At 37.5% G+C, this 10,512-nt stretch overlaps 1 protein-coding gene across 1 annotated transcript; it reads left to right on the forward strand.

Annotated features, from left to right (window-relative positions):
* The first annotated feature begins 9,027 nt into the window (after nucleotides 1-9,027).
* LOC129571535 (segmentation protein even-skipped-like) lies at nucleotides 9,028-10,299 on the forward strand. The gene is made up of 2 exons (XM_055451339.1): nucleotides 9,028-9,364; nucleotides 9,589-10,299. Exons 1-2 carry the CDS (start codon nucleotides 9,194-9,196, stop codon nucleotides 10,147-10,149), a joined length of 732 nt encoding a protein of 243 aa, XP_055307314.1. The 5' UTR covers nucleotides 9,028-9,193; the 3' UTR covers nucleotides 10,150-10,299.
* The last annotated feature ends 213 nt before the right edge of the window (nucleotides 10,300-10,512 follow it).

Consider the following 10,512-nt stretch of genomic DNA (forward strand, 5'->3'; position numbering starts at 1 on the left):
GCTTTGCATAAATAATTTCAGATTATCAGAGATAACAATTATGTTGAGCATGCAAGGAAACAAACATACTTTCGCCCATAGTTCAATCCATTTTTTCTGTGATAATTTGTGCACATTTTTGGTTACGTCGCTCTCGTTGTTCACGTCGTTTTCCTGTGTTATTGTTGCTGTTTTTCATAACCATAAAATGGCCCAATGTGCGTTGTGTGTGAAATTAGTAGCCAATGACAAAAGCATTTCATGCTATGGCTTATGCGGCAAACATTTTCATTTCGCGTGCCTAAATAAAAACGATTCCACCACTGTTTTCAACAAAACTCTGACAAACTTTTTGGCGAAAATTGCCGGTTTACAGTGGTATGGTTAGTGACAGTTGTCAGCCACATACTCTTAGTGGCATTGTAAACAATTTCACTGAGTGTTCAAATTTTATTGCGGACCTCAAACACACGCTAGTGCCTCTCATCGACAAAGTGTTGTGCGCTGACCTACCGCAAAAAAGTGCCAGTAACCAAAATGAACAAAATGAACAAAATGAACAAAATGAGCAAAATATCGGTGCTGTTGCATCCAACGAAATCTACGCTTTACATCGTTCGGCCATTGAATCACTCACGACAAATGCCGATGACGTGGTGATAGTTGTTGGTGATTTTAACTTGACAAACGTTGAGTGGATAAATGACGATGAGGATAGCAACGTGCTTGTTCCCTCAAATTTCCACTCCCAATGTGCTGCTGACTTCATTACCGGCCTGATGGGCCTGGGCCTCCAGCAAATAAATTCAATAAAGAATCGGAACCTCAAATTGTTGGACCTATTTTTCACAAAAGACCATGCCAACACAACAATTTCCGATGCTACGAAACTGTCACTGACGGAAAAAATCGACTATCACCACCCTCCTCTGTTGATTGAATTTGGTTGGCATCCGATTAACAGTGGTTCGGAAAACCAGAATAATACGCATTTCAACTTCAAACGGGCTGATTATCAGCGCATGAATGAATATTTTGCTGCCGTCGACTTTGATGACTTATTCGCAAACAAATCACTTGCGGAGAAGGTGTCATCCCTTGATGGCGTGTTAGCAGAAGCCATTCAGTGTACGGTTCCAACGTATGTCCGCAAAAATAACCAAAAATGCCCATGGAAAAACAAAGAACTTCGGCATCTCAAGAATTTAAGGAAAAAAGCGTGGGATTACTGGAAGCTGACCAATGATAAGCAGCCATTTGAAGAATTGCACGAGGAATTCAGTGCAAAAAATACCGAGCTTTACAATCAGTATGTCGACAAAATGAAATCAAACTTGAAAAGTGATCCATCTTCGTTTTGGCAATATGTTAACTCTAAAAAGAGCACTGATAACATACCGAAAACCATGCGATTCGGCGACTCCAAGACATCCAGCGAATCGGAGCAAGCAAATTTATTTGCGGACTTCTTCGGGAGCAATTACTCCACATCTACGACACCAAATAATCAACCATCACCTCAGTCTGAGAACACCTCTTGTTTCCAGCTTGACCTTGGTTTTGTCATGACTGAAATGACGAAGGTCAATACCAAGAAAGGTGTTGGACCTGACGGTATTCATCCTTTGATTTGAAGGAGTGTGCTCCAACGCTTGCTAGTCCGTTGACTAAGATCTTCAATGAGTCGCTTTCATCTGGCATTTTTCCGACGAATGGAAACGATCGAGTGTATCACCCATATTCAAAAAGAGCGCCAGATCGGACATTGAAAACTACAGGTGCATAGCAAAACTACCAACGATCGCTAAATTCTTCGAGCACCTCGTCAACGTAAATTTGCTTGAAATTGTTCGTGATCGCATCTCGCCTAACCAACATGGATTTATGAAAGGACGATCTACAGCATCAAACCTAACCGAGTTTGTGTACTACGCCCAGAGTGGCTTAAACACTGGAGCTCAAGTTGATGTCCTGTATACGGACTTTACGAAAGCCTTTGATAGAGTCGATCACAGCATTTTGATCCAGAAGTTGAAAACATTCAATCTACCTCAAAACTTGCTGGAATGGCTTAAGTCGTACCTCGAAAATCGCATTCAATTTGTCAAGCATGGAGCAAGTGAATCGGATGATTTTACAGCGTCGTCGGGTGTCCCACAGGAAAGCCACCTTGGCCCAACACTATTCCTGCTATTTATCAATGACATCGTGGATCAAATGCCCCCAGACATCATGATATTTCTGTTTGCTGATGATATTAAAATAGCCAAAATCATAAAGTCTCAGCAAGATTCGAAGATGCCACAACAAGCCATTGACAAACTTAAACATTGGTGTGACGTGAATCTGCTGCACCTTAACCTCAAAAAATGTGCAGTGCTATCTATCTACAAGAAACGTCAGCATTTGCATACAAGCTACACCTATGGCGACCACACCTTCGACAAAGTGACTGAACAGAAGGACTTGGGTGTCCTAATTGACAGAAAGCTATCTTTTGCCAAACACATCGACATGGTCACTTTGAAGGCAACGGCTGCACATGGCTTTGTCAAACGCTCCCAAAATTGAATCCGTGCAACGCCAATTCACTATGTATGCTCGTCGAGAATACCCATCCGTGCATAACCAATACTCAATCACACCGTACGAGCAGCGATTGTCAGACTTGAATATGATTAGTCTTCGCCGTCGACGTGTCAACGCGTCATTGACTTTCTTTTACGACATCATAAACGGTAACGCTAACTGTCCAACGGTTAGAGACCAAGTCTCATTTCGTCATGGCCGTTCGTTGAGGCATAGTGAACAATTCAAGGTCAATGACAAGCACATGAAGTTGGTGCGCGAGGCTCCAGTTCCTCAAATGTGCAAAATGGCGAACATGGTGCCGGAACTGTTCACAGCAGCGACCTCAAAGACGAATTTTGCATCATCGGTTCGCAAAATGACGGACACCACATTTGGATCGCTTTGCAAACTCAAATGACTACCTGGCCGCCTAGTCAATTTTTCATCCAGGTAACCTCATTTTTTTGTATATGTTCTCTAGAGAACATGTAGATCAGTGCCGAGTTAACCAAATTTGGTGCCCGAGGCAAAAATGATTTTGGTGCAATTTTTTCCCGTTATGTATACAAATAATTATTGATAAAATGAACGTACATATCGAATGCGAGCAGAAGCGAGCAAATTTTTTTTCAGAAATACCATTTTTGGGCCCATTTTTGGCTGCGTGTTTTCTTTTTCAGATTATTAAAAAAAAATCCCATGCTTGTGGTGCCCCCAAGAACGTGGTGCCCGAGGCAACTGCCTCATTTGCCATATGGCTAACACGGCACTGATGTAGATACTACCTTCACTAATTGGAATTACGATTTTCATGTTGCCGTTAAACCCGATCCGTGATCTCGAAGCCGACGAATCCATCATGGACAACGCAGATTGCCCGTGTGCCACTTTCTTTGGGTTGCTGCTGATTGCAATAAACATGTGCGAGGCTGACCCCCAAATTCCAACCATCCACGCGGTATTCAACTCAACTCACACAAATCACACAGCAATGCCAATACGAAAAGACTGACGAATTGTTTTCATACAGCTTCTGTTTGTATCGAAAATAAGATAATTATCTGTTATTTTTACACCTATTTATTGTAAATTTAGATTTTGTTCTGTGTTGTAGCCATCCACTGAGTTGGTTATATTTAGTACGAATTTGTTACGTTTTAGTATGCTTTTGTAATAACCCGTTATTATTCTTGTCTTTGACATCAATCTTGAATTATTTACCATTAAGCATCAATTTTTTTCAATTTTGAATTGATTCCTCTTTTGCATCGAATGCTCTGTTATTTTTCAAATCATGGTTTATTGATTAACTCAAGCCACTCTACAGTCAACATGGATCTGCCCAACCGACGTAAAACTTCTCGCCAATTTATCCACTGCATAAATTGAGTGACGACTTTTGCAGTCTCAAAGTCTCAAATTAAACGCGTAACAGTTAACGCTTCACATAGCCTTTGTCCCTTTGGAAACGTTTACCAAAGGTTGTTTTGGACCGTTTGCTATCGGACTACTATCAAGCATTTCCATCTTGGTTGTATGACTGTGTTTTTGTTTTCATGTCCTACTTGTGTAAATGCAAAAAGATTACGAAAAGAGCCTGGTTTTTAACGAGGCGAGAACTGATAGTTTGTTTGTTTGTTATTATTAATCATTGTAAGCAAATACTAATTGATGTAACAGTCTTGCACTCTTTTCCGGCCACATTCTATTATATGTAATATATTCAGCCAGAGCTTGGCGGTGTTAAATAAAAAAAAAATAAAAAATAAAAATAAAATCGATTGACGAAGAATGAATATCGGTCGTTGTACTTTGGAGAGGTTTCTAATTCTGCCCCGATTTGAGATAAAGCGCGGCAAAGCATAAGAATGCTCAGTTTTTTCCTTCCTTTTTTCCGTTTCAATCGATGATCCGCCATTCATGAATTAAATGTATGATGTCGAAATATTCCCATTCCGAATCGAACCAATCCCGCATCGTGGAGCTCGTTGATCGAGTGAAGTAGTACAGTTCATGCATAAGTAAAGCGGAAACGAAAAGGGACAAAATTGATTTCCCAGAGGAAGCTCCGCATTCTCCCCTCGTCCTATGCAACGGAAAAAGCAACATATGTAAAAGATTCCTCCTCTCTGCACGCAGCGATGTCTCATAATAATGCCGGGTGCCGCATTCAGAGGAGTGTAATTTTATTTACTTTCAGCTTCATTGTTTTCTCCAACGTTTTTTCCGACATTTTCTTCTTTTGGAGTACTAAAGACCAATTGCAGCGGAAGAGTTCTCTCGCTTTGAACTGTGTCGACGCGGGAAGTTATCACTATTTCATTGTCTGGCAATGCGACGCTTGTCTCGATGTGCATCCCGATCATTGTTGGTCGTTGCAATAAAAACGCTGTTTCATTTGTTCACCCGTTCTCATTTGTCTTGGGCGCTCATTGCGTTGGTTGCATTTTTGCTGCAGTCATTATCATGCATAATTTATCTCACCGAAATTGGACACGCTATTCGAGACTTATTTCATCTTATTTTTTCCTCGACTAGCTATGAAAGCTCAATGGAGGAGCTGCAGCGCTATAATGTGCTCTAGCATTTGTGCTACAATCATGGTGCAAGTATCGAAACACTATACTCACTCACATGCCTGAAGACAAGCATTAAAATGAATGCTTTTGATTTTATGCCAGACCACACGAATATATTTTATGCAGATAACTTTTTACCACCTCATAAGTTATGAATAACAATGCCATTACTTAGATATTCGCTCCTCTTTTACATATTCTCGGATTTTATAACACAAATTCAAAATAAAGAACATCTTCCAAAGTATGAAGTATAGTGTTTATTTATGAAATGATTATATTTCGATTGGATTTAAATGTAAAAAATTTGCATACTCCACAATTTCATACCTGCAAAAATTGTGAAAAGTCAAAAAAAGCAAGCAGAACTGGTGAATAAATGAATTCAATTTTACAAATGCACTAATTGACTTTAAGCTGTCGCAAACAAAAGACACGTAGAACAAAGCAGATACAATGTCTGTTTCGAGAAAGTTGGAGAAAGGTGTTCGAACAAATAATTGTTGGGCGTCCAATAAAAAAATAAAATATCGTTTAGTACTTTATGGACTCGTTGGAAATCATATGGGACTTTCCAACGCTGAATACGTTTTTCTATTCTTTGAAATGATCCCAAGTTTGAGTGCGACCTTTCGTCGAAATGAAATTTCGTTGACCGACAAAAAATGTAGAACAACGAAGCATTGAAACGGGCACATAATCGATGTTGGTGAACGTTGAGAAACTCATTTTGAAGACAGGATAGACAAAACTATACCTTTTCTCTTCTTACACATACGAAGTACAATTATGATCATAAACTCATATTTGTGACATTATCATAAAAATCTAATAGAAACTGAATTTCGTTTTTTTCCATTCTCCCGCTTCAAGGACCACTTTAATGAGTAATTGTAATTTGGTAAATGGCCTAAAATTCCAGAATAATACAAATTGCGATTTTTACATTTGCAGGAAAAACAAAATTTTCGAATGAATTAATTTGAATTACTTCTTTGATTGATGCCGAAAATGACCGTGGATAGTGCTTTTGCTCGATTGTTCAAAGCAAAAGCAATTGATTAAAATGCCATTACATCTGTTAACGGACATCTGCAATTTGATCAGCTCAGTGGAAACCACATGCATCCTACCGATTTGGCCTCAATCAACGCTATTAATTTTCTACAATCCAATGATAATTCGTTTGGATCCTCTCTTTGCCCACCAGAAATCCATTTAATTTGAACGGCAATTTATCGGCGATCGTCATTCCATTTGAATGGCCCAACATAAACGCCTCACACTTTATTTTGATTTGTTTCTGTTTGGTTCGCGTGCGGGTGTGGAATGTGAAAATGATTTCTATTATATGCCAACCATTGCACCGCGCTGCATCCGAATAGCAATTTGATCAATCTAAAATTGACCACATCATTGTTTTGCGTGGCGCACAATGGGGTCACATGAATTTCACTGTGTTTTTGTTCATTTTCTCAAACGATTTTATTCGCTTTGTGTCACGTGTGAAATGATATCTACATCATTGTTGATGAAAACTCTTACATTGACTCACCCAGGTCAATCGTTTCCAATAAATTTCAGGAGATGCATCAAAATAAAACCGATTGCATAGAAAAGCGTATTACAGTTGTGAACAATGTCCAATAGGCATTGTCTATTTACAATATGGTTTTCTATGTCAACAGCCAAACAAAAGACAATTACACCAAACATTATAGGCAGGTTTGATTTGAAGGGGACATAGTGTATTCGGTGAGATATTGCAATTTTTCACAACCAACACATCTGTCGTTCATCGTGTTTACCCTTTGTCAGTACATATTGCTGTATAGGTGACAAAAAGTCACTCTCTTTGCATTCGTTCTCATAACAATGATAGAAAAATTTATTGCTGGATTGAAAAAAAATATTAGCTAACATCAGGGGAATTTGCATGGCATAGAAATCGTATAGTGAAGAAGTGTGGAGAAAATGAAATTTTTGTTGTTTGCGGGAGATTACACTGCTATACTATACTCATATCCAAGAAGGTTTCATGTTTTTATTCAAATTTCATTAGTATTTTGAGCCAAGTAATAACATACTATAATGAGGATTGAATTGAGGATTGAACAGCAATTTATTATTGAATTCATAGATAGTTAAAAATCGGATTTTCCAAGAAAATATCCTAAATAGTGGCGTTAACCCAAAAGCATCTTATTCTTTCAACGCAAGTCTAGAGTTGAGTCGTATTGATTAGATTTAAATATTGGTAATCTCGCTTCCGTCTTCAAAAAACACACATTTTCTCCATTGAGGATAATTTAATGATGCTTTCGTTCTGAATCAAATCGACACAAGCACAATGGGGCTGTTCAAAAAAGCTAAATTTTATCTTGGTGGCGAAGATTAACTGCTCTTCATATCAATTATCCTGTGTAAATTGCCAAATAAACAACACAAATTATTCGTTGTAAAAACGAATAAATCATTTGACACATATTTATGTGCAAGTTCCTGCAATCAAAGTGGTAAATGAATTAAAACCTAAAACGGAAAATGATGTGGCTGTTTTTATCGGCACCTGCGTCCTGAATGAATGAACGAATGATGCTTGTAAATCGTATTTATTTACATAAAAAGTGAATAAAAACTTTCTGCTATGCACTGTATCTTTCAATGTCTGATGAGCGAATTTTTTTCATCAGCATTGATAAATGACTGTTTTACTCAAATAAAATGTACTTTCGAAACGAATTATTTTGAACGGAGAACTTTGCCCCAAACAATTTATTTGTTGGAATAAACATTTTGAAATTGTAACAAAAAAATCGTCAGAGCGCATGCTCCCCTACACAATCATTAAAAATGAATAAATATATTACATCAATAAGCTACAGATGGTTCTTTATACAAGCTGTGGTCAGATCAATCAAGGATTGAAGCTATGATTTAACTCAGTTGTTGCGTTGAATTTAATATCGGGACACCTTACTTTATGCTATAAGGAGTTTTACTTTCAGTTCTATGCTTTAAAATCTCCCTTGTCATGGACTATGATGCATAGTCTCAACATAACGAAAAACGATATATAAAAAACAAAGAGAGAAAGGAGTAGACAGAAAATCAGTAAGATAATTTTTGCTGCCATTAAAAAGAGTACAAATGCAGGTTTATTCCGATGAATTAACTCATGCTAACTCATAGTTCTGTACATATTTCCAAATTTTGGATTTTACTTCGATGTGTGTGTTTCTATTATATGATTTTATAGCATGTACGGATCTATGCACAATTGCACATGTGTAAATTTCCAGAGGAAAATCAAGTTAATACAAACATACAATGAAAACAACCGGAATGAACAAAATAATCGATGTGCTCCAGTTATCCAATTTTATTTAAATAAAAAATCAAGAATTTTAGTTTGATCTGTGCACTATCATTGTAATGAACATATGTAAACGTACAAAAAATTATGGAAAATAAATTGATACTCTGTATTACGTGATATTAAACTATGTATTAAATATGATTCTAAATTACTTTTCCACATAATTTATAGTCAATGTTATCTTATCTAGTAATATTCGTTTGAAACGTAAGGATATGCTTTCATGCAATTGTAATTATCCTGAAATATTCTCATCTGTTGTAAGAACATCCAAAGATGTATCTATCCATACAAGTGAAGCTATAAGGAATGCCATGATCACTGAAAACCACCACCATTATTGATGTGCTTGTTGGTCGCTTGAACAGTTTCTCTTATTCTCCTATTCAACGCTGCAATCTTTATCGAATGCTGGCTATTTACTGCATGTTCTTTGTCTCCGCCCACTTTCAGCTTAAGCGTATTTAAGGTGATGGTATAGACATCAACTGCATCAGTCTCAACTCAAGCGTCATCCGAACCGTTTGTGTTTGTCCTTTAAATTTGTTTGAAAAAGTTATTCTACCTGCTCAGAATAGTGTGACATACTAAAATCGTTCATTGCAAAGCAAAACTAACTTCAACGAAATTACGAAAAAAAACATTTTTTTGAAACGACTGTGTGTTGCTGGAGATAATATTGAAAATGGAAACAAACAACGAACATATCGATTCGTCGGCTCGCCGTTACCGTACTGCATTCACTCGTGAACAGTTGGCGCGATTGGAAAAGGAATTTTACAAGGAAAACTATGTATCACGACCACGTCGCTGTGAACTGGCCGTTCAACTCGGTCTTCCTGAATCAACCATCAAGGTGTGTATATATTTCGATTTTGTGTATTTTTCTTCCTTTCAATAGAGTGAAAATCGATCGAAAATTTAAAGTGCGAACTCATTTGATGATTTTGTCAAAATTATTACGCTAATGAATGGCTTTCGTTCGCAAATATCGATTTTTTCCTACCCTAGTTAACATTCGATTTGTAATTGGTAATTTCCAACTTTACTAATGAACGCATCTTTTGTTCAATTCAATAGGTTTGGTTCCAAAACCGACGCATGAAAGACAAACGTCAACGGATTGCCGTTGCTTGGCCATACGCAGCCGTCTATGCTGATCCAAATTTTGCAGCCTCGTTGCTTCAGGCGGCAGCCAATTCAGTCAGCATGCCATACTACGCACCCAACCCAATGATTCCACAAATGCCAGTGATTCCATCGTCACAAATTTCAGCGGCTGCAGCAAATCCATACACATACGGCTACCGATACTCACCATACCAGATTCCACATCGAAACCCAACCAGCATTCCACCTCATTCACTCTCATCACCATTATCAACACCCCCTAGCGGGCCAATTTTTTCGAGAGGAGATCTTGGAAATGGTTTGAACAGCTCGTTTGGAAGTGATTATTTACATAGCCCAAGCTCACCACTATCTCCACTATCTATGTCACCTGTGTCAGAGAAAAATTTCCAAGATTCACAACCGCCCATGCTCCATCAAATCAGTCACAACAACAATAACATCGGCGAAACAACGATAATCAAATCGGAGAAGCCAAAATTATTCAAGCCTTACAAATCGGAGGAATGAAAACATATTTCTGTTCATGAAATTATATGACTTAAATTGTGAAAATGTGTCATTTTCAACGTCTGCATCATAATTATTTCGTTGATTCTGTAAATAGTGTACATTTAGTATTGTTAAGTGTTTTTTATGTTTTAGTAAAATGCTTTAAAATTACAATTTTATTAGAAAATAAATAATAATATGAAAACAGAGAACAAATCCATTTTTTTATTCATGTTTGCTTTCTGTAATTAAAAGATTCAAATTTAGATCGAACCCAATTCGATTTCCTTCACAGAATGTACATACAAAATATGTCCGATTTGGTGATGAACAACAAAATTTTCTTCGATAACAATTTTCTCAGCTGCACTCATTGAAAAA

This window comes from Sitodiplosis mosellana, unplaced genomic scaffold (genome assembly GCF_009176505.1).
Source record: "Sitodiplosis mosellana isolate CC-2019 unplaced genomic scaffold, AAFC_SMos_1.0 Smas_scaffold_2748, whole genome shotgun sequence".
In the NCBI taxonomy this organism is placed as follows: domain Eukaryota; kingdom Metazoa; phylum Arthropoda; class Insecta; order Diptera; family Cecidomyiidae; genus Sitodiplosis; species Sitodiplosis mosellana.